This window comes from Phoxinus phoxinus, assembly GCF_949152265.1.
Source record: "Phoxinus phoxinus genome assembly, chromosome: 12".
Lineage (NCBI taxonomy): Eukaryota > Metazoa > Chordata > Actinopteri > Cypriniformes > Leuciscidae > Phoxinus > Phoxinus phoxinus.
In genome coordinates, this window is record NC_136887.1 from 35,967,544 (window position 1) to 35,995,365 (window position 27,822).

The 27,822-nt window shown below is 42.2% G+C and overlaps 2 protein-coding genes across 2 annotated transcripts; one reads left to right on the forward strand and one right to left on the reverse strand.

Annotated features, from left to right (window-relative positions):
• Positions 1-909: 909 nt before the first annotated feature.
• Positions 910-8,118, reverse strand: znf518b (zinc finger protein 518B). The gene is made up of 2 exons (XM_079630232.1): positions 7,116-8,118; positions 910-4,881 (listed from the first exon to the last, which is right to left on the reverse strand). Exon 2 carries the CDS (start codon positions 4,752-4,754, stop codon positions 2,139-2,141), a length of 2,616 nt encoding a protein of 871 aa, XP_079486358.1. The 5' UTR covers positions 4,755-4,881; positions 7,116-8,118; the 3' UTR covers positions 910-2,138.
• A 238-nt stretch (positions 8,119-8,356) lies between these two features.
• wdr1 (WD repeat domain 1) lies at positions 8,357-27,791 on the forward strand. The gene is made up of 15 exons (XM_079630233.1): positions 8,357-8,717; positions 9,895-10,016; positions 11,848-11,938; positions 12,014-12,161; positions 12,372-12,552; positions 13,339-13,416; positions 13,570-13,650; positions 15,782-16,015; positions 16,795-16,882; positions 18,877-19,033; positions 19,295-19,382; positions 19,834-19,944; positions 20,619-20,792; positions 21,148-21,292; positions 26,685-27,791. The coding sequence occupies exons 1-15, from the start codon at positions 8,702-8,704 to the stop codon at positions 26,789-26,791; spliced, it is 1,821 nt and encodes a 606-aa protein (XP_079486359.1). The 5' UTR covers positions 8,357-8,701; the 3' UTR covers positions 26,792-27,791.
• The last annotated feature ends 31 nt before the right edge of the window (positions 27,792-27,822 follow it).

Here is a 27,822-nt window from a genome sequence, read left to right on the forward strand (position 1 = left end):
CGTTGGAGGATGTGAGTTTGAGAAGCGGAGTGTACTGACGGGTCTCCGCGGTTAAAACAACATTCCTTCTGATGTTCATTCATGTTTATTTGATGCTATAAATGAACTAGAAGGAAGAGATGATCGTTCACGAGCGGCTTTAACTGAGGAGACACAGCGATCTGACGCGACACAAAACTCTATTTATTGTTTAAATTTCTTTTAAAAAAACCCAGATTTTAAAGGTGAGACTTTGTTTAATACGTTTAATATCAAAAGTAACCTAAAAGTAAGCTGGTCTGTGTCTGTCAGTGTGTTCAGTGTCCTCTCTGCTCCGCGATGTGTTTTTCACTGCGTGAGAACATGTGTGTGTGTGAGAGCGGCGTAGCTTGTCGGACATAGCGACAGTAACTAAGGGGGGCGGGGCTTGGCGAACGGTCAATTACCTCTGTTTGGTGACCGAAGCCGGCGAGTGTGTGACCGTAAGACCCGCGCTAACAGAAGACGTGAGGACCTCAAAGAGACAACGCTTCCTAATGTGAACGAGTAAAATATAAATCAAGAGTTAAAAAGAAGAATCAAATGTGCTGCTAAACTATAATAGAAGTGGCAAACAACCAATTGTCATTCTAACCTAAATTCGAGGTCGATTTAAAATGGAGTCGGATAAAAGCTGAATTACATCAGTTTGCCGTGCAGACTGTCACCCGGGCTACACATGTGTTTTCAATTAGTGCAATACAACACTTTTTGATTCAAAGACATTTGTCATTAATTCACTTCAATTCATCATATTAAAATCATTCTGTGGAATATATGAACCTGTATATTGAGCTGCAGTCGCATTACATCTCTCAATCCCTTAGAAAATGCATTTACAGTGCATGCGAACACAGAGTTTGGCTGAACACACACACAACAACTGCTTTTGCATTAGCTTTTAATCAATTTCAATTTTCATTTCATCACACTTTACAGTGTTTGGCGTTCATGAATAATTTAAAAATAGATACACCGCTTGTGAAGCCTTGGAACAATAAACAGCACACAGTTCGACACACAACTCATGACATATTTAGTTTCTTCTTGGACAGTTTGACTTTAAAAACAGGCGGACGCCCTAAAATCCAACAGTTCAGCTGTAACTTTACATAGCTCGAAAAGTAATAAAAGAAAATGGACAGTTTACTGGTTTGATAGTTTGAGGTAGATTAAAAAAGTTTTTTTAAGAAGTTAAACACAAAGACTTTAATGAGTGTACGTTTTACAAAAGCAACAAACTACAGCAGTGCACTGAAATACTGGGACGATATACGCAAACACGTTATAAATATTTGTTTGCAAAAACACTTGAACTTCACGTCATATGTTTGGATTCCACGACAGACAAAGCCTCGGCCGGTCTCACAGACGGGGTTTAGATTAAGGCCTTAGTTAAATTAGGACATTTAAGAAGCTTTTATAAACGTGCCTTTGAAAAATAAACATTGCTAATGTGCATCTTGAGAGAAAACAATGGCACTTATTATTTTAAGATTTGCCTTCGGTTGAAACAGCTCAAACATGCATTTAGTCTGGGACTAGATTAAGCCTGGCCTGTGGACCCGGGGGAAAGTGTGCCAGAGCATTGTGGATTGAACCAAACCTCACCCATGAACCACTGCACACGTGTTCTTATAATGTGTTCAACAAGAAATGAGCATCTGTGAAGCTCCAAACATATGACGTATACAAACGTGAGTTTAAAATGAGCCTGTACAATCATGACAAATGAACACACAACATCCTAAAACAGACATTAGTGTTGTTTAAAACCTCTCTGTTTCAGTTACAACATCTATATATTAGCACAGTTCAGTTTTACAGTTTCAAGACAAAAAAATCTAAATGAAGACGTTTGTCATTGCAGCTGTCGAGTGGGACAGGGTAAGTAATGCTGGGAAAGTTATATTTATTAACTAGATATTACTAGTGTAGCTCCAATATGTCAGTCAAATTGCAAACTATTTGATGAAATGTTTATCAGTGTATAAATACTAGTGTCCACCAACCGGGGAGTTTTATTGACCATTAAACTTGATCTCACACAGGGTCAGGTTTCTCTGCAATTGTACCGTTATAAAAATCTGACACCATGAGATATTTTGCGAGGGGAAAGTTTAGAAGAGATGTTTGTCCGAGAGTCCATTGAGGACCAACTCAACAACCTGATAGTTCTCCCCGTGAACTTTCTTGAGTTTCATCTTGAGCGAAGGCGGTTTCCGCACAGGTTGTTCCCGCTCGTGGTCCGTCGAGCGTATCCACTTAAAGTTCTTCAGCGTTTGGACGCCGACATTGAATGTTTGAACTACAGGATTCGGATGGTTCAGGACCACGACCGGCTGGTTCGGACCGGGAATCTTGACGGGCTGATCCGCTTTCAGAGGAGTTAACCTCAGTTCTCTTTGACCTTTGGATGGGAAACGGGGAAGGCCCATCTCAACCGACGACGATGACCGACGTTTTTTGGCTTTTCTCTTTTCCTTTTTGTGTTTTTTACGCGGCGGCGAGTCTTGGTCTTGGTTCTTCTCTTGACTTTCCCGAAAGTCTCTCTTTAGTATCAGCTTGATGGCGACCGAAGGGCCACCGGACTCGCTTAACATGCAGCAGAGAACCGGTCGTGCCGTCAAACTCTCCTCTCGTATCGGCGCTTCTGGAAGCTTCTTCGGCACTTCCAACAAAGAACTCGGGATCCTCACCAAAGCTACTTTTGGATACATGCGACGTTGTTGTTGGCAATCCAAGTTCCTTCCAGACTCGCATTCAAAATTTCCCTTGTCTTGATGTGAAATGTCGTCCTTGTCTGAAGGGACGCGGCTCTGGTTAGGCATCACCAACGGTTGAGCCACTGTCAGATTTGGAGCTTGTTTTAAATGACTTGTTTTTGGGGTATTTCCAGCTGTTTTTTTCACTCGTCCACTAGTCTTTGATATTGTAGAGCCTTCAGTATTCTCAACCTCGGGCTTAGTTTCTTTGAGGCACAAAGAAGCATCTTTGTGTTTCTCCTCAGGTTCCTCCTCCTTTTTAATCAGAAAACTACAGACCAGCGATTGCTTTGCACTTCCCACGTCATCCTTTGTTTCCCTGCTTTGAGTCGAAGCAGGCGTAGGACAGAGAGAGAAAACCGACGAGATCACGGGAAGGCCTTCAGAACTCAACTCTGGGCCCTCGAGTGCCACCGCTGACGATCGCTTGCGCCCGGGGTGTTTGGGCTTCAGGTTGAGCTTGTGCCTAGCTGGGGTCTCTGAAGAACACTGTGGTCTGTGTACTGAATTAACTGTCTTTGTGATACTCTGGACATCCGTGGATCCTGAAGGCTTCTGCTCTTTCACCTTGTGAGATGTTGAAGATGTTGACGGGCTAACTTGACATTTAAAGGACAATTTGCCTCCAGTAGTGACTGGTGAAGGTCTTTCCTCACTCTTCTGGTCTTGCGGGACTCCATTCGGCGGGATCAACCGTAGCTCCAGCTCCCGAGTCCCATTGACATTTTTCACCTCGACCAATTCCACCAAACACCCAGCAGGGATATTGATCTCCTCTGGACAGGACACGGTCAAAGGCTTGTTGTGTTGAATTGGCTGGTTCAACGGTGCTAACAGTTCCACTTGGACACTGGATAACGGATTTGATGTCTCAGCTGACGATCCTACAAGTATTCTGGAGTTTGTCTTTGACTGATTGCTCTTTTCGACAGTGGAGTGCTGTGGACTTCTGGGATTTGTACTCGTTTTCAGCGTCGTAACATTAATCCTTGTTGTGGACTGACTAGCCCTCTGATCCATTTGGACATTTGGAACATTCCTCTTGGACATCGGCATGTTAAGCAGTGTTCTGAGCGGGGTGTTCGTTTCGACAGGCGGTGGGATCCGGACTCTGGGAATGGTTTTCGAAAGCACAGGCTTTTCAGGGACTCTTGGGCTTTGCCGTAGTGGTGCTGTAGAACTAACCTGGACTACTTTTGAGAATGGGACTTTCGGAATAGGCTTTTCCGGAGTGGTTCTTTTACCAGCCACCTTACTTTGACCATCGACGCTGAGCAGGGAGTTTGATTGGTTGCCGTTTTCCTCCCGTGATCTTAGAACCACTTGAGGCGCGTTGCCTAACGAGTGACTTGCGGTTGAAGTGCAGCTGGGAATAGCACTGGTGAACTGTGTCTTAGAAAACGGAATTGTATTGGTGACACTTGGCGTTGGCAAACTGAAGGCCACACGCGCACGACTACTGCTAGCTTGGCTCACTGGTCGACCAATAGTAGATGATTTGTTGACTCTGGGTTGGCTTCCACTCGGATGTTCGACTTGGGAATGGGGAATTGCACACTGGTCGTTCCCTTCAGGCCATCCTGATATCCCGAGAGTTTCAGGGACGGCTGGCGTGGATAGAGTAAAATCCGTTATGAAGCCTTCTTCTGCGTGTCTCTTGTGTATACGAAGAATATGTTTCACCATGTAATCCCGCCGCACCGCTCCATACGAGCAGAAGCTACACCGGTACGGGTACGAGCCCGTGTGTGAGACGACGTGTTTCTGAGACTCTGTTTTAGAATAGGAAACATAACTGCAGAGAGCACAGGAGAACGTAACCTCTTTATGATGGGAAACGTGCCTCTCAAACAGGTCAGTGTCCTTGGTTGAAAATCGGCATTTCGCACAGCACAGGCGATCAATGTCTTTTTTAGGTATAGCACTGTCCTTGTTGCTCATGAATGCCATGAAACTTTGTTGTGAACGCATGGTCAACACATCAGGTTAACAATCCGACAGGACAAATATTACAGCAAATAAGCAATCCACACCGGCCGTTTCTTCACAAGTAAAGGTCCCTTTCTTTACGCTCAGAAGGTACGCTGTTAGTTTGTACCTGCATAATGGGGGGAAAAAAGAGTGTTTTAGGAAATTAGACAGAAATACATTTCATAAAGTATCAATAAACAGAAACTGATTAACAAAACAATTTTCAATCATTGGTTATCTTGTACAAAAAACACTTCTATAGAGATCTTAAGGCACTGAAATACTCAAGGCGAAGTTCTCTTTCGTTGTTTGCTTACGGGTAAAAAGAAGTTCAAAATATCCAGCGACATGGCTTTTCCTCCAGTCAAGTTACCTTTATTTATACAGCACTTTATACAATAGATTAAACATGAAAAACATGAAATTTCCATTACAGATTTGCGCAAAACTTTTGTGATTTTTTTTTTCTAAATGTTGACAAAAAACAATAGTGAAATGACGGCGTATCCATTAACCGATGTCATGCGACTAAAACGTAACCTAATTTCTGCTTTGAGGTCTTGATTGTGTCATTTCTTTGAAGTTTAGAATCCAGTATTCCTGTAATTCTTTTGTCTTTTATGAATTTATTAAAGAACTCTGTCTCTGTCCAAACACACCGTGTCATCTACGTGAGGCGACTGTAAATGTGTAAAAACTGCTTCCATTGCAGTTTTGCAAAATATTTATTTTTCGAATTGCCTGAAAAAAAAAAGCTCATGCGAGCGTAAAAACTTTTTTTGCGATAAATGGGAGTTTTCGCGGAATTCAGGTGTTTCCATCGGGCGTATTTTCAGTTTGCCCAATTTGAAGGAAAACGCGGAGCTGATGCTTCCAGTGAGAATCCCAGCTTCAGTTTCTACTATAAAACAGCTCTCCAGTGAGTTACTCGTGGAAGATCTTAGACCTGGAGGTGCAACCACCAAAAACCATTATCAGCCAAACCTCAACGGGCTGATAACCATCGAGTACGGTGTGCCAGGATTTATGGGTAATAATAATCTCATACAGTGACCGGAGTCGGACACGGTCTATAACGTCCAGGTTTGGGTCTGCATGTCATACTCTCTAACACCACCCTCAATTTCACTTTTTTAAAATGAGATTTTCAGCTAATAATGTTTTAATTTATAGTATAGCAATTCTTTGTCCTCTAATTTGTGCAGATTCATCACATCTTAAAGTTTCATTTTCATTGTTCTTTTTGGCTTACAAATGTTCTTCACTAAATTTGCTGAACAATTGTGAATCTTTGATATTCAAAACTGTTCACCATGACAAACTCATGTGCTTATTACCATTATTACTTTAAGCAATCATTTTATATACAAATCCAATGTGTAACTGACCTTTTGATTGACTGTAAATCAGATAAAATAAGACATTTGTAAGATAAATATAGCAATACTGCAAGAATAGTCAATGGGCCTCATTCACCAACCTTCACACACTTTTTATGAAGATTCTGACATTCACTAATGTTTTCTTATCTTGGATTTGTTCTTCGTTAAGAACAAACTCTGCACACACTCAAGAACACTCTTACACACATTTGAGTGATGACAGTTCTCCAAATAATTGATTACTGCATTTTATTTAATTCTACAGTCGTTTACACCGATAGTATTTTTATTACTGTAATGTATTTCTGATCATTTGTTGAAAAACACACACACACACACACATAGTAGAAACACTAACACTGCCATTTACGTGGGATTCATCAATCCTGTTGTTTAAGAACATTTTCTTAAGAAGTTTATTAAGTACAAAGTTAAGAAAATTCTTAGGAAGATATTGGTGAATGAGGCCCAATGTTCTTTAATTAAGCTTTGATTAAATGAGTGTCAGTTTTTCTAGTTAAAATCACAAACTACACTTATATTAATGTGCAGAGCAATCAATCCAATAAACCACTAGGAGCTTTTTGTTCATGTTTATTTTCTAAATACTATAAAAAGCACACAAGCACATTTAATAAATAATAAATCATGCAATTTCTGAGGAAAATTGAGTAATGTTTTCCACAAAAGCAGCAGCACATTATTTATGAGGGCTTCTATAGTGTGCATATAAAATGCATTCATAACCCATAATCATAGCGCATAGACGGCTCTGCTCTCAGGGGAAAAGGAGGAGGAGGAGGAGACTGGCTGAACAGCATGAATCCTCATTTCCCTAAGGCGATGTAAACACACCGAGCATTCACGCATTTTTTGCGTGCCTAAGTGTTGCGTGTGCTCGTCATGAGCCGAACCCCGCACGCGGCCGCTGTGGCGCGCGTGCACCAGGAGAAAAACAACAATGCGTTTAAACACTAACCTTGCGTTAAAACTCTCTTCTTCTTATCAAAGGAGCGAGCGGTGCGTTAAATGCGTCCATTGATCGATGTTTTCTCGGCAGCTTCGCGTGCATTGTTTGCTTTCCACCGCGGTGACCGCGCAGATTGTGAGTGTGAGGGTGCGCGTGCACTGACCGAGCACGTGACGCGACGCGGGCCTCTGATTGGCTGCTGGCTGCAGTAGATCTCTACAGCTCACGCGGGCACCCGCATGTCTCTATGAGCCAGCACAAGCGTTTCCCTCAAAAACATGCGTTTTCTCGCACTTTGCGGCGATTTACCTCAGAACACGGATCTTAGAGCGTTAGTTCTCGTAAAGTACAGTCTGGCTTAGTCAGTAGATTCATCAGTATTGAAGTTTCACGACTTCTCCGTTTGCATAACATCAACCAAGATGGCGGTCATGTGATAACAGAAAAAAAGATAACTGAAAAAACACAAGACTGTTATGTGTGATTGTATCTTGAATTCACAGTTCCGGTTTTCAGAACAAACTTAAGATCCTCTGATTTGTCTGGTTATTATAACATGCTGGTCCATAGTAGTATAAGACACACACACATTTTAAAAATCAAAATAGCTTCCCCTTCCATCTTGCAGCGCAAGATGACGTGTTTACAGGCGTGAGGGCGTGGCAACCTGTCACTCACGTGATCCATCGATAGCAAACCACACCCATCCAATCAATTGCCCCACATTTGTTCTGGTTCCAGATGTCAGTGATGCCAAGTCCGTGTTTTTTATTTTAAATGCTAATTTCAGTGACGGCGCTGTAAGTTTGGATGTCAGGGTTTAGATTGCGGCACTAGATCATCTTTATGTCAGCTACACCGATGAGTGTAAAGATGACTTGAGCCTGCTAAAATAAACTAAAACAGTCACACGCAAACACCATTTCCTTTTTTATTGCGATGATTCATCACACAGTCAAGTCACCTTTATTTATATCGCGCTTTTTATAATACGGAGAATTTCAAAGCCGCTTTACAGAGATAACAGGAAAATAATGCAACAAAGTTTGTTTCCAATTTGTATATACAGTAATTCCTGTATACAGTAAGACAGATATACAGTCAGCATGTGTGTTCAGGGAGCGAAGTACTGTATTTTGAAATAAGGATCAGCTGAATGTTCATTATTATCCCATTTATGGCTGCTAATGCAACATAAATACATGGACATGATTTATAGATTGTTTTAAGGCAACCAAATAATAATAGTAAGCACTGTATCTTAAAAGGAAAGATACTTTATATAACTTAATACAATATTATCTTTCGTTAAATATAGATTATACATATTTTTTAACATTCATTTTTAAGGTTTGTGATCATAAACACCATCACGCATTTTCTCCCGTTACACGTCACTTCCTCCGGGCGTGTGCGCGCAGGTCTGATCGAGTCCGAACCATCTTTACCATATATGGGCAAAGCCGAGTCGTGCGCGCGCCGCCGCCTCTTCCGCGTTCAGTGACGGAAGTGCTGAGATCCGGACGGACCCAAACACACTCGCGTATTCATTCAATCTCTCAATCTTTCGTTCACCGGAGGGAAATAAAGCCGATATGTCTTACGAGCTGAGTAAGTCACAGTCTTTGTCTGTCTGCTCACTGCGCGTTTGTCTGAGTGTGTGTGTGAGTGTGAGTGTGTGTTACTGGCCTGTTTTACTCTGCTGATCATCCATGTAACGTTACCATGTTTCTCCAACGAATACCATGGTAATACCATTGCGCGTGTCCAGAAACGTGGTATTATAATGCGTTATTTTGTGGACGTGTCTGAAGCGCTGCAGTTTAAAATGCGTGTATGTTTATCTGACTATGCAGAGGTGAATGTAAATAATTATATGATATTTCTGCTTAAACTGTGATTGCGTGACTCGATCCAATCACTGATTTTTGTATTGGTTTTGAGAATCATGATCAGTCTGACACCGAGTCGACCAATGGCGCGTGTCTGGGGCGGGACTATCTGTCTGACTGACCAATGGCAGACGGGGTGTGTTTGGAAAAACTGTCGTTATTTTTGCATTTCAAATCATTCAAAACTTGTAACTGTCACTCAGTAACTGTCAGTGAAATGCGTTAAGTCAGTCAGAAGTTGGTCTCTTTAAAGTGAAAGCTTCTAAATATGAAATTGTAAACATTTACAGTCCCCTTGTGGTGAAAATAAAGTTTTTAATGTTGTCTTTGTGGTGTATTTAAAATATGTGGTGTAAATCCTCCTTAACTAGTTTTCGAAAACCGTTTTAAGTTACTGGTGTTTCTGACGTCAGACTACATTGTAACCAATCAGATCAACGTGTGATTATCAACGAGTGGATCTCTGAGCTGAGTGAGTGGAGGCGTGGCTCATTTGCATATTCATAGAACCGCGTATACTAAATGAGGCAAGGGTGTCGAGTTACATTCAAGATATTTTAAGGAAAAAACACTCTAAAATTGCTAGAACTCAAAGCTGTTAGTCTGACCAAATTTCAAGTTGATATCACAAAAAATTGAGCCACTAAAAATGGGAAACTGACAGTTAACAGGCTACAAGTAAAATTCTTATTTTCTAATGTAAGAAGAAAGTTGTAAGCGCAAGAATAAACAGAACGATGTCGTCCGCTGCTGTGGACGCTAGTTATATTTATAGTTATCGTTCTTGGTGTGAAATTTGTCGATCGATTTGTTTTATAACACTAAATTAAGATGATCAAGCAGCGATTGAAGTACTTGAGTTAAGAATTGCACTTCATTGTTTCCCTGTCCCGCAGAGAGCGTGTTTGCCAGCCTGCCGCACATGGAAAGGGGCGTGGCCAAAGTCCTGGGCGGAGACCCCAAGGGGAACAACTTCCTGTACACCAACGGCAAGAGTGTGATCATCAGGAACATCGAGGTAAGGTTGTTGCGGAGTCATGGATGGAGCGATATGGCGATTCAATTTGATCATTTAAAAACTCTACGTTTACAAAATTATGAATAAAGAGTGCGCATCATGTTTTTATTCCATTTCTGAACGTTCTATGGAATTGTTACTCTATTTTAATTATGTAATCATACTGTTTATGCAACTTAATCTTATTGTAAATTGGAAAAAGTCAAAATTTCAACAAATTTTCTGTCAGACGCTGCATATATTGCGTCTGCCATAAACTTAAAGGGTTAGTTCACCCAAAAATGAAAATAATGTCATTAATGACTCACCCTCATGTCGTTCTAAGCCCGTAAGACCTCCGTTCATCTTCGGAACACAGTTTAAGATATTTTAGATTTAGTCCGAGAGCTTTCTGTCCCTCCATTGAAACTGTATATACAGTATACTGTCCATGTCCATAAAGGTAATATAAACATCATCACAGTAGTCCATGTGACATCAGTGGGTTAGTTAGAAGTTTTTGAAGCATCGAAAATACTTTTTGGTCCAAAAATAACACAAAATAAGACTTTATTCAGCATTGTATTCTCTCCCGGATCTGTTGTCAATCCTTCACAGTGACGCTGATGGCGTAAGACGCTGATGACGTGTTATCTGGTGCGCCCGAGCTTCATTTATAGACTGAGGGAAACGCACGCTGTAAAAGTGTCTCATCCGCGACATGCACATTTACGCACCATTAAAAAAATGATATCCACGCAAACAATGTAGAATAGCTTGAATATAGCGTGCGTCTCCCTCAGACTGTAAACGAAGCTCGGGCGCACCAGATAACACGTCATCAGCGTCTTACGTCAGCAGCGTCACTGCGGAGTCCTGAACGCAGACTCACAACAGATCCGGGAGAGAATACAATGCTGAATAAAGTCTTATTTTGTGTTATTTTTGGACCAAAAAGTATTTTTGATGCTTCAAAAACTTCTAACTAACCCACTGATGTCACATGGACTACTGTGATGATGTTTTTATTACCTTTATGGACATGGACAGTATACTGTATATACAGCTTCAATGGAGGGACAGAAATCTCTCGGACTAAATCTAAAATATCTTAAACTGTGTCCCGAAGATGAACGGAGGTCTTACGGGCTTAGAACGACATGAGGGTGAGTCATTAATGACATTATTTTCATTTTTGCGTGAACTAACCCTTTAAAGAAAGTTTCAGGTTTCTGACTCGTAAATACGACGTTGTGGTGGTGATGTTCATGTGCGATCTTTATTAAATTAATTGAACCCACCATATGTTTTCTACAATAAAAATGTAAAAAGTCCTCTAGTGGAAGCGTTTGGTACTGCGCCTGAACAAAATCTCACTGAAAGCTAATTTTTTGAGAGATCAACCTAAAATTTGGAACACAACTTGTTTGTTTATTGCTTTGATTTTTCTCCCGGTTTTAAAAAATATATTTCATATAAAAGATGAAAATAGTGTTTTTGTTCGATTTTCATATCAATAAACTTAATATTATATAACTTTAAGATCACGTTTTTAAAATACTTTTTCACTTCTGTAATAATCTGCCAAGTGTCTTTAAAAAGAGACCAAGCATTCAAGATTTACCACGGTTTAATCTGGAAATTAAATTTTCTATGCTCAAAAAGTCAATAAATGGATTATAATTACTTTATGAATATAATTTAGTACCATAAAATAAATTAATATATTAGATAAAAAAACTATCAAAATGAACATCTAGTACATCCATGTAATTGGGGAAGAGAATGGTTGTTAGAGTGATTTCTATAGTGTGTGTTGATGGTGTTTTAGTGACTCTAACTCGTCCTGCAGAACCCTGCGGTCGCAGACGTCTACACCGAACACCCGCATCCGGTGATCGTGGCCAAATACTCTCCCAGCGGATTCTACATCGCGTCCGGCGGTGAGTGCCGACCCGTCTGGTCTCCGTCGCGGCGTGTTAGCGGTTCTTAACCGTGTCCTCCTCTTTCCCGCGCAGACGTGTCGGGGAAGATCCGCATCTGGGACACGACGCAGAAGGAGCATCTGCTGAAGTACGAGTACCAGCCGTTCGGTGGCAAGATCAAGGACATCGCCTGGACCGAAGACAGCAAGAGAGTGGCCGTGGTGGGGGAGGGGCGAGAGAAGTGAGTGACAGGTGCAGGCCACGCCCCTAAACCGGCCCGACGCCAGTGCTAACGCTGTCCTAGCGCAGGGCGGTTTACTGGTTCATACCGAATACCGGTGTTTATGATTGTTATGATATTAATTTTTAATATACCGCAAAAACAAACCCGTCATAGAGCGTGAAACCGGTATCATTTTGAAATACAGTGATATAATGTGTGTGTGTTTAGGTTCGGCGCGGTGTTCCTGTGGGACTCGGGCTCGTCTGTCGGAGAGATCGTGGGTCACAGTAAGATCATCAACAGCGTGGACATTAAACAGACCAGGCCGTATCGCCTGGTCACGGGCAGCGACGACAACTGCACCACCTTCCTCGAGGGCCCGCCCTTCAAGTTCAAGTGCACCATGAGCGTAAGTCATACTCGCGCGCGGTTATTCTGTAATGGTGACGAGTTACCCTTTTCAACAGGTGTCCCCAGTGTGTGTGTGTGACATTTCAGCTCAAAATACCCTAGATCATTTATTACCCCAGAATTTCTGTCTTCTGCTGAACACAAAGGAATATATTTTGAAGAATGTCAGTAACCCAACGGTTAACTGGTCCCATTGACTTCCACAGTAGGAAAAGGAATAGTATGGAAGTGTCTGTAATCTTGAGTGCAGATCTGGGTGTGTTCATGAGGACGAGCCGCTCCTGACATCACGATCTGTTCGTCTCACACACAGCTTCTCTGCAGGAACTTGTGCTGGCATCTAGTTTTTCCCCTCAGGAACCATTATTGATTCGTTGAATTGAACTGATTCTTAGAAATGAATCGGATTCATATTTACCAAGTCTGATGCCACTTATAAATCAGAGCAGATGCATTTAGTAACAAGGAATCTTTAAGTATTTGCTCTGAAGCGACTCGGTCAGCAGTCATCGATCGCTGCGGGTCAGATCGGGTTGAACTCAGCATGATACGCCAGCAGCGCTGCTCTTCTCTCCGAGAGAAGCGCTTCAGGAACATGAACACAGGTGGGCGGGGCTTGAGTGTGTCTGTGGGGAACTGATTGAATGGTTGAGGTTTGCTATTGGCTGATCTCATGTGAGTGACAGGTTATAGCCCCGCCCACATCATAAGAGAAGAGAAGAGATGCTGCAAGAGGAAGTTACTCTCACTCAACATTACTGTGTGTGTGTGTGTGTGTTTGCAGGATCACAGTCGCTTCGTGAACTGTGTGCGCTTCTCTCCCGACGGGAACCGCTACGCATCGGCTGGTGCTGACGGACAGGTGAGGCGCTGGGGTTACTCCACTCTTCTGTCACTGCCTTTAGCTTCTGGCTTGCTTAGTTGAGGACCTTTAATATCCAGCAATATTATTGATCTCCTGCACTGACTGCATCATATGAGAGCTTGTTCACTCTTGTTTCTTCCTCCGGTGCAGATTTTCCTGTACGATGGGAAGAGCGGAGAGAAGCTGGGAACTCTGGGAGGAGAGAAGGCTCACGACGGGGGCATTTACGCTGTGAGTGTTGCTCATTTACATGCAACCAGATAATACTGGGGCTGGCGGCTCAGTCGTACGGGAAGCTTCGTGTAAACGACTTTATCGGTCCGGTCGAGCTCGATCCCAATGACGTTTCGATCCGATCGAAAGGATTGTTTATTCCTTTTCTAATCCGATCGAGAGAACATGAACACTTGATCGGATTGAAAACCGAAACTGAAAGGACTGCGCATGTGCGATGATGTAGAAATAGCGTAATGATGTAGAAATGGCGTAATGATGTAGAAATGGCGTAATGATGTAGAAATGGCGTAATGATGTAGAAATAGCGCAATGATGTAGAAATGGCGTAATGACGTAGAAATGGCGTAATGACGTAGAAATGGCGTAATGACGTTGAAATGGCGTAATGACGTTGAAATAGCGTAATGACGTAGAAATAACGTAATGACGTAGAAGTAACGTAATGATGTAGAAATAACGTAATTACGTGGAAATAGCGTAATGACGTGGAAATAGCGTAATGACGTGGAAATAGCGTAATGATGTAGAAATAGCGTAATGATGTAGAAATAGCGTAATGATGTAGAAATAGCGTAATGATGTAGAAATAGCGTAATGATGTAGAAATAGCGTAATGATGTAGAAATAGCGTAATGATGTAGAAATAGCGTAATGATGTAGAAATAACGTAATGGCGTAGAAGTAACGTAATGATGTAGAAATAGCGTAATGGCGTAGAAATAGCGTAATGGCGTAGAAATAGCGTAATGATGTAGAAATAGCGTAATGAGGTAGAAATAGCGTAATGATGTAGAAATAGCGTAATGACGTGGAAATAGCGTAATGACGTAGATATAGCGTAATGACGTGGCAATAGTGTAATGACGTGGCAATAGTGTAATGACGTAGAAATAGCGTAATGATGTAGAAATAGCGTAATGAGGTAGAAATAGCGTAATGATGTAGAAATAGCGTAATGGCGTAGAAATAGCGTAATGATGTAGAAATAGCGTAATGAGGTAGAAATAGCGTAATGATGTAGAAATAGCGTAATGACGTGGAAATAGTGTAATGACGTAGATATAGCGTAATGACGTGGCAATAGTGTAATGACGTAGAAATAGCGTAATGACGTAGAAATAGCGTAATGACGTGGCAATAGCGTAATGACGTGTGACGTGAGAGCGCGCTGGTCTCCTGGTGAATAAAGTGTGCTGTAAGCGAGTCCTCTATAATCCTCTTCCTCTGCGTGTGTGAAGTGGAGCAGGACGACGGCCGCCAGCGCTGGCTCCAGACTCTCACACACACGACAAAGCAGCGGCACAGCGGTTCATATGATCACGTCTCCAAATTAAAAGAACTAATGTATGAGAACGGTTATTATGCGCAAACATCAGGAAACTGTATATTCGTGCAATGTGCGCATGTCAAACAATATATCCCGATTAGAAGCTTGTGAAATATAAACACACACGATAATGATGATGATCCTCTTCCTGTGCATTTTTAGTCATTACTCACAGAGCCTCTCATGCTCGTACATCCAGCGTGCAACACACACACACACACACACACACACACACACACACACACGCCGGTCTCAGGTCTTCAGGCCAAGACCCTTTAACTCTTCCCAGAAGTGTGTGTGTGTGTGTGTGTGTGTGTGTGTGTGTGTGTGTGTGTGTGTGTGTGTGTGTGTGTGTGTGTGTGTGTGTGTGTGTGTGTGTGTGTGTGTGTGTGTGTGTGTGTGTGTGTGTGTGTGTGTGTGTGTGTGTGTGTGTGTGTGTGTGTGTGTGTGTGTGTGTGTGTGTGTGTGTGTGTGTGTGTGTGTGTGTGTGTGTGTGTGTGTGTGTGTGTGTGTGTGTGTGTGTGTGTGTGTGTGTGTGTGTGCGCGTGTGTGTGCGCGCGTGTGTCTCTCTCCCTTTAGCACCGAGAACTATGGCTTCTGTGGAAGCTTTTAAAAAACACTTTAATTAACAATATGGTTTGTCGTTTATTAAATTTCTATGGTGTTTGATGGTATTTGTCCAGCTGTTTTTTATTTGTTTTGATATTATTATTATTATTTTAAAAAGTAGTGTTGCTGTGAGCACTTTGACCCTTCCGTGTCTGTGAAAGGTATAGCAAGCGTGTGTTGGTTCCTCAGGTGAGCTGGAGTCCCGACAGCACGCAGCTGATCTCCGCATCGGGGGACAAGACGGTGAAGCTGTGGGACGTGGCCACCGGGACAGGGGTCACGACCTTTAACCTGGGCTCAGATGTGCTGGACCAGCAGCTGGGCTGCCTGTGGCAGAAGAGTCACCTGCTCAGTGTTTCCCTGTCAGGATTCATCAACTACCTGGACAAGAGCAGCCCCGACCGGCCCCTGCGCACCATCAAGGTCAGACCAAAATCATCAAACACTTTTTTTTTTTTTTTTTTTTTAGGTGCACTGTGTAATATTTACGATGATCTGTTGACAGAAATGCAATATCATATACATAACTATGTTTTCAGTGGTGTATAAAGATCTTACATAAACCATTATGGTTTATTAGCTTAGAGAGGCATTTCTCTCTACACACACACACACCTTACATCCACGTGTGTCTACGGTGGCCCTGAGTGGACAAACGTGTTTCGTCACTATGTTGTTCTTCCTGATAAGAAGCGAGCTAAAGTCAGTTAATAAAACACTGACACAATGATGAACAAGTCACAATAATATTCGCAATAACATCGTTTTACTGAATAATCAAGTAAACCTAATTTCTTAATTTATCTTTGTAAAGAAACTGTTTAACTGGCTACTCTCTGCTGTCTCAGACGACGACATCACTTCCTGTCGGTCACCGTAACTCACCACTAGATGCCGCTAAAGATTACACACTGCACCTTTAAACAAACAGTTCTTCATTAAACTGCATTGCAAACGAGCAGAGAAGTCCAAACTGTGCCACAATAGAGGTGGGCGGAGTTACGAGGTTTGACTGACAGTTTGTCTTCTATAGCTTTTATTAATTTTTATTTAAGTTTTAGTTGTAGTCAGTGTAGTACGTCAACTAGATGAAAATAAGAAATTTTGCTTTTGGCAAAGTTATTTATATTTTGTTTTAATATATTAAGGAATGAAAATGTTATTTTATGTTTTTAGTTAATTGGAGGGGTTGTTTGTTTCAGGGTCACACCAAATCCATCCAGTGTCTGACGGTTCATAAAGCGGACGGACGGACGAACATCTACTCAGGCAGTCATGATGGACACATCAATATCCTTACACTCAATCTGCTTTATTGCTATAGCGCTTTATACAGTTTCAAGCAGCTTCACAGTTATACACAGGAAAATGTAGTAGAAATGTAAAGATGTTTCGAGGTTGGTGCCTTCTAGACTGAGAAAAGCCAGAAAATGTATTTTTGGCTCATGTGGATGAAAGACAACAACTCCCAGAATGCACTTGCTTCGCTGCCCTACGAGGCAATAATAAACCCTAGCTGACACTATTTGTGCATTCTGTGCGTGAGATCCCCTACGGGCGGTGGAACACATGCGGAACAGTCCTACTACTGGAGCTCAGTCATTCGGGAATACTACCGGGTTTCCACTGATACAAAGCTTAATGCTAATCTGTGAAGTATCCCTTTACGACAAGTCATGAGTCAGAGCAGTGCAGGTCCAGTGGGTGTGTCCAGTGCCGGTCCAGTGCCGGTCCAGTGCCGGTCCAGTGCCGGTCCAGTGCAGGTCCAGTGCCGGTCCAGTGCAGGTCCAGTGGGTGTGTCCAGTGCAGGTCCAGTGCCGGTCCAGTGCCGGTCCAGTGCAAGTCCAGTGCAGGTCCAGTGCAGGTCCAGTGCAGGTCCAGTGCAGGTCCAGTGGGTGTGTCCAGTGCAGGTCCAGTGGGTGTGTCCAGTGCAGGTCCAGTGGGTGTCCAGTGCAGGTCCAGTGGGTGTGTCCAGTGCAGGTCCAGTGCAGGTCCAGTGGGTGTCCAGTGCAGGTCCAGTGCAGGTCCAGTGCAGGTCCAGTGGGTGTCCAGTGCAGGTCCAGTGCAGGTCCAGTGCAGGTCCAGTGGGTGTCCAGTGCAGGTCCAGTGCAGGTCCAGTGCAGGTCCAGTGGGTGTCCAGTGCAGGTCCAGTGCAGGTCCAGTGCAGGTCCAGTGCAGGTCCAGTGCAGGTCCAGTGGGTGTGTCCAGTGCAGGTCCAGTGGGTGTGTCCAGTGCAGGTCCAGTGGGTGTGTCCAGTGCAGGTCCAGTGCCGGTCCAGTGGGTGTCCAGTGCAGGTCCAGTGGGTGTCCAGTGCCGGTCCAGTGCAGGTCCAGTGCAGGTCCAGTGGGTGTCCAGTGCAGGTCCAGTGCAGGTCCAGTGCCGGTCCAGTGGGTGTGTCCAGTGCAGGTCCAGTGCAGGTCCAGTGCCGGTCCAGTGGGTGTGTCCAGTGCAGGTCCAGTGCAGGTCCAGTGCCGGTCCAGTGCAGGTCCAGTGCAGGTCCAGTGGGTGTCCAGTGGGTGTCCAGTGCAGGTCCAGTGCAGGTCCAGTGCAGGTCCAGTGCAGGTCCAGTGGGTGTCCAGTGCAGGTCCAGTGCAGGTCCAGTGGGTGTGTCCAGTGCAGGTCCAGTGGGTGTGTCCAGTGCAGGTCCAGTGCAGGTCCAGTGGGTGTGTCCAGTGGGTGTGTCCAGTGCAGGTCCAGTGGGTGTGTCCAGTGCAGGTCCAGTGGGTGTGTCCAGTGCAGGTGTCCAGTGGGTGTCCGGTGGGTGTGTCCAGTGCAGGTCCGGTGGGTGTGTCCAGTGCAGGTCCGGTGGGTGTGTCCAGTGCAGGTCCAGTGGGTGTGTCCAGTGCAGGTCCAGTGGGTGTGTCCAGTGGGTGTGTCCAGTGCAGGTCCGGTGGGTGTGTCCAGTGCAGGTCCAGTGGGTGTGTCCAGTGCAGGTCCAGTGGGTGTGTCCAGTGCAGGTCCAGTGGGTGTGTCCAGTGGGTGTGTCCAGTGGGTGTGTCCAGTGCTGGTTAAGTGGGTGTGTCCAGTGGGTGTGTCCAGTGCAGGTCCAGTGGGTGTGTCCAGTGCAGGTCCAGTGGGTGTGTCCAGTGCAGGTCCAGTGGGTGTGTCCAGTGCAGGTCCAGTGGGTGTGTCCAGTGCTGGTTAAGTGGGTGTGTCCAGTGGGTGTGTCCAGTGCAGGTCCAGTGGGTGTGTCCAGTGGGTGTGTCCAGTGCAGGTCCAGTGGGTGTGTCCAGTGGGTGTGTCCAGTGCTGGTTAAGTGTTTGTCCTTGACGCTGCGTCTGCACATTACTGGGACTCTGAGACCGGAGAGAACGACCAGTTTCTGGGGAAGGGTCACTCTAACCTGGTGTCCCGGATGGCGGTGGACGACGCGGGTCGGCTGGTGTCCTGCAGTATGGACGACACCGTCCGCTACACCGACCTGAGCAAGAGAGAGTACAGGTGAGCGCTCGGCTGTCACACACACACACACACACACACACAAAAATCTCATAATGATAAGTTATTTTCAGATGATCAGTTTCTCATTATTACTTACAGAATCATATTTTGGAAACGGCTTCCATACTAAAGATAGTTTGTCTTCAAAATCAAATGTCTTCAGGAGTAAAACATCAAAAACTGCAATGACAGTTCTCTCATATTGTGATGATATTGTTGAAGCTCATAGTGTGTGTGTGTGTGTGTGTGTGTGTGTGTTAGTGCGTCTGATATGATCAAAATGGACATGCAGCCGAAGTGTGTGAGTGTCGGTCCAGGAGGCCTCGCCGTCGCTGTGTGTATTGGACAGGTACAGAAACACACACACACACACACACACTGGCAAATGCAAACTAAAATCTGTGGCTGAAAAGAAATGATCAGTGAAGTGAGTTTGGGCTTAAAGCAAATATCTGCCAATGGAGACAGAAAAGTAAACTTGTTTTCCTGTGGATGAAGATTATTTTTCTGACTCCGTTGGCAGATATTTGCTTTAAGCCCAAACTCACTTCTTTGATACATTTTTAATAAACAAGTCTTAATATCTTTATTAATTGTGCTTCTCCAGTAAATGTATTTTGCTTTAAGAGTGTTTAGACTGTTGTGCTGGAAAAGACAGAAACACTGAGGAAGAACATCATTATGTGCTGTGCAGTAGTTAATTTTGGCACAAAGCGCGCCGTACAGAAGGCGGATAGAGCAGTGTGTGTGTAGCGGTGTTTCTGTAGTGAACTGATGCCGTGACCGGTGTGTGTCTGCAGCTGGTCCTGCTGAAGGACAAGAAGAAGCTCTTCACGCTGGACTCTCTGGACTACGAGCCCGAAGCTGCTGCTGTTCACCCAGGGGGCGGAGCCGTGGCTGTGGGCGGAGCCGTGAGTAGCCAATCACAGCCCTCGCAATATTAGCATAACAACTGTAGCACTTTTCCAGTCGGATGTAGGGTTGGGTAGCGTTTGAATTTTAACGATTCCAATTTCGATTCTTCTTATCTATTCCGATAAATAAAAAACTTAAAGGATAATTCCGGTATTTAACACCATGAGTCTATATTGTAGTTTGTTTTGGGTGAACAACACCACTAACCACTCGGTGAGTTTAACAGTTTTGTAAACGAACATTATTGGCTGTTTTAATGACATTTTCGGACATGCCCATTGACTCCAATGTTAAATGGGTCCATGGCCAATTCTATTATAGTCAAAAACTCGAGAGAGGAACCATTGTCAAAAAAATGTTGTCCACCACTCTTGTTCATCCAAAACAAACTACAATATAGACTCAAGCTGTTAAATACCGGAATTATCCTTTAAATATCGTTCACATTTAGTCTTATTGCAAACATTTAATTGTAGCTGAATATCATGAACAGAAAGACAGCAGGAATATTAGTGTTATTATAGAGAGGAATATAGTCATATTGAAATGCTCAGAGGAATCCACATTTACATTTTGTAACAAGTTTCGGATCCCAGAACCCAGTCCTGCAGTGAGCAGTTCTGATGGAGATGATGGACAGAATCACTGATCTGATGATGTGTGTGTGCAGGACGGGAAGGTGCGCCTGTACTCTGTTCAGGCAAACACCCTGAAGCATGATGGGAAGGTGCTGGAGGTCCAGGGACCCGTGACGGACATGTGCTACTCGAAGGACGGCGCGTTCCTGGCCGTGACGGATGAGAAGAAGGTCGTCACCGTTTTCACCGTCGCTGACGGATACACGGTAAACTCCCGAACCCACACACACACACACACACACACACACACACACACACACACACTCTGTCCCTGCGCTCACACACACACACACACACACACACACACACTCTGTCCCTGCGCTCACACACACACACACACACACACACACTCTCTGTCCCTGCGCTCACACACAAAATAATGTTAATAAATAATTTTCATAAACCTATATAACTTTTTTTTGGTTTTGCTTTTGAAACTTTTTTAACTCCAACAAATCTGCCATGGGTCTTTCTTCTAAATGAGTTTAAGTCACGTGTGTGTGTGTGTGTGTGTGTGTGTGTGTGTGTGTGTGTGTGTGTGTGTGTGTGTGTGTGTGTCAGGAGAAGAGCGAGTTCTACGGGCACCACGCGAAGGTGGTGTGTCTGTCCTGGTCCCCTGATAACGAGCACTTCGCCACCGGCGGGATGGACATGATGGTGTACGTGTGGACCGTCAGCGACCCCGACAAGAGGATCAAGCTTCCAGGTACCGAGCGCTTCCGGACTCATTCATGGAGACAGAATGTAGTTTGCAATTTTTAGCACAAGTGCATAAAGAATCTTTTATAGAATATTATTTATTGCTCCACTTCACACACGCAGAGGAAGAGGATTATAGAGGACGACACTCGCTTACAGCTTTATTCACCAGGAGACCAGCGCGCTCTCACGTCACACGTCATTACGCTATATCTACATCATTACGTTATTTCCACGTCATTACGCTATTTCTACATCATTACGCTATATCTACATCATTACGTTATTTCCACGTCATTACGCTATTTCTACATCATTACGCTATATCTACATCATTACGTTACTTCTACGTCATTACGCTATTTCTACATCATTACGCTATTTCCACGTCATTACGCTATTTCCACGTCATTACGCTATTTCCACGTCATTACGCTATTTCCACGTCATTACGCTATATCTACATCATTACGTTATTTCCACGTCATTACGCTATTTCCACGTCATTACGTTATTTCCACGTCATTACGCTATTTCCACGTCATTATGTTATTTCTACATCATTACGCTATTTCTACCTCATTACGCTATATCTACGCCATTACGCTATTTCTACATCATTACGTTACTTCTACATCATTACGTTATTTCCACGTCATTACGTTATTTCTACATCATTACGCTATTTCTACTAGGGGTGTGCATTGGCACTGCCCTCACAATTCGATTCGATTACGATTCACCAGGTAACGATTCGATTCAATTCGATTCTACGATGCATTGCGATGCATCAAAATTCTACTGCACACAACAAGGCAAATTTTTCATCAGTCATGAGGCAATACAAGCAGTCATATATTGAACAACAGATTTTATTGGCTGCTATATGTGTGTATTATCACTACCATGATCACTGCTGTATCTTTGACATAAATGTCATTAAACAAAATAAAATTGAATGGTACAGGGTATTGTATATGGCATTTTCAAACCTGAAAAAGAAAACATAAATCACTGCTTTCTAGGGCTGTAATCTCCCAATCGATTAGTCGATTGTTGGTCGATACGTTCTGTCTTGACCAAAATTCTGATTGGTCGATTTTTTGCCGCGTTCATTTCATTCGTTTTGCGCGTTCATTTCATCAGTTTTGCCGCATTCATTTCATTCATTTTGCGCGTTCATTTCATCAGGTGGAAAGCACTAATTGCTAATGGGGGTGTTTTCAGAGCACCCCTGTTTGGTAACAGTCTGTCTTCAGAACACCCCCCTTGTTTTCACTTCTTTTGGATTATCCCAACCCACTGGAGAAGAGAGACAGATTGAAGAAAGTAGGCTACTAAGGTTTGCTGAATATTATTTATTTAATTGAGAGACCGTTTAATTCATAGTCAGTCCTCTTCTACCATGTCAACAAAGACATCGGCAGCATTTTTTTTTAGAAGACGGGAACATATTATTGGAGCCCAATGCGCGCACTCGCGCAGTGCCACTGTTTGTATTAGTTTTGAGCCTATGCTTTATTTTTCAGTTATTCACTTTATTTCGTTTTTGCTCTTGATCTGGTTTGTTTAATAAATATCATTTTTTTATTAAAATGGACGTGCCTTTTGTGTTTAAGAGTAAAGCTTTAAGTTAATAATAGTCTATTCGTGTCTCAGCCGCGAAGCTGCGCTCCTGTGTTCAGCCTCGTCTTGTTAAGTTTCCCATTAACTTCGTAGAATCCGAAATGTGCCCAGATGTCCGCTTTTCCAAGCTTTGGGTGCGTTTTTAATTACCCGTCTATCGCGGTCATCTCCCTCCGCCTCAGCCGTCTTGATTGTTGTTGTTGTTATGCCCACGGAAGTAATAAACTTCACAACTTTATTGTCCAACTCAAGGCCAGAAAATAAACAGTGACATAATCGATTATGGCACTTTGCCGCATCGATGCTGAATCGTGCATATCCCGCATTGCGATGCATCGCCGAATCGATTATTGTTGACACCACTAATTTCTACCTCATTACGCTATTTCTACATCATTACGCTATATCTACATCATTACGTTACTTCTACGTCATTACGTTATTTCTACATCATTACGCTATTTCCACGTCATTACGTTATTTCCACGTCATTACGTTATTTCCACATCATTACGCTATTTCTACCTCATTACGCTATATCTACCTCATTACGTTACTTCTACATCATTACGTTACTTCTACATCATTACGTTATTTCTACATCATTACGCTATTTCTACATCATTACGCTATTTCTACATCATTACGCTATATCTACATCATTACGTTACTTCTACATCATTACGTTATTTCTACATCATTACGCTATTTCTACATCATTACGCTATTTCTACATCATTACGCTATATCTACATCATTACGTTACTTCTACGTCATTACGTTATTTCTACATCATTACGCTATTTCTACGTCATTACGCTATTTCCACGTCATTACGCTATTTCCACGTCATTACGTTATTTCCACGTCATTACGTTATTTCTACATCATTACGCTATTTCTACCTCATTACACTATATCTACGCCATTACGCTATTTCTACATCATTACGTTACTTCTACATCATTACGTTATTTCCACGTCATTACGTTATTTCTACATCATTACGCTATTTCTACCTCATTACGCTATTTCTACATCATTACGCTATATCTACATCATTACGTTACTTCTACGTCATTACGTTATTTCTACATCATTACGCTATTTCCACGTCATTACGTTATTTCCACGTCATTACGTTATTTCCACATCATTACGCTATTTCTACCTCATTACGCTATATCTACCTCATTACGTTACTTCTACATCATTACGTTACTTCTACATCATTACGTTATTTCTACATCATTACGCTATTTCTACATCATTACGCTATTTCTACATCATTACGCTATATCTACATCATTACGTTACTTCTACATCATTACGTTATTTCTACATCATTACGCTATTTCTACATCATTACGCTATTTCTACATCATTACGCTATATCTACATCATTACGTTACTTCTACGTCATTACGTTATTTCTACATCATTACGCTATTTCTACATCATTACGCTATTTCCACGTCATTACGCTATTTCCACGTCATTACGTTATTTCCACGTCATTACGTTATTTCTACATCATTACGCTATTTCTACCTCATTACACTATATCTACGCCATTACGCTATTTCTACATCATTACGTTACTTCTACATCATTACGTTATTTCTACATCATTACGCTATTTATACATCATTACGTTATTTATACATCATTACGTTATTTCTACATCATTACGCTATTTCTACATCATTACGCTATTTCTACATAATTACGTTATTTCCACGTCATTACGTTATTTCTACATCATTACGCTATATCTACGCCATTACGCTATTTCTACATCATTACGTTACTTCTACATCATTACGTTATTTCTACATCATTACGCTATTTCTACATCATTAGGTTATTTCTACATCATTACGCTATTTCTACATCATTACGTTATTTCTACATCATTACGTTATTTCTACATCATTACGCTATATCTACGCCATTACGCTATTTCTACATCATTACGTTATTCTACGCCATTACGCTATTTCTACATCATTACGCTATTTCTACCTCATTACGCTATATCTACATAATTACGTTAAATCTACATCATTACGTTATTGCTACGTCATTACGTTATTTCTACATCATTACGCTATTTCTACCTCATTACGCTATATCTACATCATTACGTTACTTCTACGTCATTACGTTACTTCTACATCATTACGCTATTTCCACGTCATTACGTTATTTCCACGTCATTACGTTATTTCCACGTCATTACGTTATTTCTACATCATTACTCTATATCTACGCCATAACGCTATTTCTACATCATTACGTTACTTCTACATCATTACGTTATTTCTACATCATTACGCTATTTCTACATCATTACGTTATTTCTACATCATTACGCTATTTCTACATCATTACGTTATTTCCACGTCATTACGCTATTTCTACCTCATTACGCTATATCTACGCCATTACGCTATTTCTACATCATTACGTTACTTCTACATCATTACGTTACTTCTACATCATTACGTTACTTCTACATCATTACGTTATTTCTACATCATTACGCTATTTCTACATCATTACGCTATTTCCACGTCATTACGCTATTTCCACGTCATTACGTTATTTCTACATCATTACTCTATTTCTACCTCATTACGCTATATCTACGCCATAACGCTATTTCTACATCATTACGTTACTTCTACATCATTACGTTATTTCTACATCATTACGCTATTTCTACATCATTACGTTATTTCTACATCATTACGCTATTTCTACATCATTACGCTATTTCTACATCATTACGTTATTTCCACGTCATTACGTTATTTCTACATCATTACGTTACTTCTACATCATTACGTTATTTCTACATCATTACGTTATTTCTACATCATTACGCTATTTCTACATCATTACGTTATTTCTACATCATTACGCTATTTCTACATCATTACGCTATTTCTACATCATTACGTTATTTCCACGTCATTACGTTATTTCTACATTACGCTATTTCTACCTCATTACGCTATATCTACGCCATTACGCTATTTCTACATCATTACGTTACTTCTACATCATTACGTTATTTCTACATCATTACGTTATTTCTACATCATTACGCTATTTCTACATCATTACGCTATTTCCACGTCATTACGCTATTTCCACGTCATTACGCTATTTCCACGTCATTACGTTATTTCTACCTCATTACGCTATATCTACGCCATTACGCTATTTCCACATCATTACGTTACTTCTACATCATTACGCTATTTCTACATCATTACGTTATTTCTACATAATTACGCTATTTCTACATCATTACGTTATTTCTACGCCATTACGCTATTTCTACGTCATTACGCTATTTCTACGCCATTGCGCTATTTCTACGCCATTACGCTATTTCTACGCCATTACGCTATTTCTACGCCATTACGCTATTTCTACGTCACTACGCTATTTCTACGTCACTACGCTATTTCTACGTCACTACGCTATTTCTACGTCACTACGCTATTTCTACGTCACTACGCTATTTCTACGTCACTACGCTATTTCTACGTCATTACGCTATTTCTACATCATTACGCTATTTCTACATTACGTTATTTCTACGTCATTACGCTATTTCTACATTACGCTATTTCTACGTCATTACGTTATTTCTATGTCATTAGACTTTAGTTGACTTTAGACATTTAGTTGCATGTAAACGTAGCCACTGAGATGGAGTTCAGGAAATGACGTGTGTGTGTGTGTGTGTGTGTTCGCAGACACCCATCGGCTGCATCACGTCAGTGGTCTGGCCTGGCTGAACGCCAACACGCTCGTCACGACGTCTCACGACGCCTGCGTCAAACAGTGGAGTCTGAAGATCTGAGATGGAGATCAACAGGAACACACTCTCGCTCTCGCTGTCTCTGTCGCTCTTCCTCTCTTCCTCCGTCTGCTCATCACTGCTCTCCGTCTGATGCTCTCCGGCGCCTCCGTGTGGAAGCACGGCACACCACAGGAACACATCTGCACGTCCGGGTTATAAAGTGGAAATTATAATATACTTTGTCGAAATTGACAAGTCGAAATTATGACATACTAAGTCGAAAATGGCTTAAAAAGGCAGAATTATGTTTATAAAATTTTGACCTGTCTTAATTATGACTTAAGGCAATTCCGACTAAGTTGAAATATAATACACTAAGACATAAGACATAATTATTACTCGAGTTGAAATTGACAGTTGACATACTAAGACGAAATTTATATTGTCGAAATTGACCAAGTCTTACTATGACTATCAACATTTTACAATTATGGCAATTGAAATTGACTTGAAATGCTGAAACTGTCTTGCCTAAATTAACACCTGGTTGAAATGTACACACTAAATCAAGTTAAAATGCTGAATTAAAAAGTCATAATTATTACATTTTTATCTTTTGTAATGCCATAATTATGATTTCCCAAAGCATGGTTCTGGTGTGGTGTAAACGGGCTTCCGTAGGAAATCAGCAATCGAACGCACAGACATCAAACACTCGACCTTCCAGAACAAAACATGTGACCAGAATCTGTGTCATGTGACATTCCAAAAGCAGGGTCAGAGTTCACGAGGTGTTCTTGAACCCTGATGAGGCCGTGAGAAGAGGACGTTAGGGAGCAATAATCAAACCAGTAGCAGATTGTGTGTGTGTGTGTGTGTGTGAGAGAGTCTGTGTGAGTGTGTGTGTGTGAGAGAGAGGCAGTATTTCACACTCTTCTAACCCGCCCCTGATGTTTATTTACTGTGTTTTTGTTGGATGTCTCTGGTTCATTTTTCATTGGGTGGATGTGATTCATAATTATATTAATAATGAGAATAAAACACTTTTTATGCACTTTTCCCTGTCACGTTTCTGTCTTAACTTATTTGCA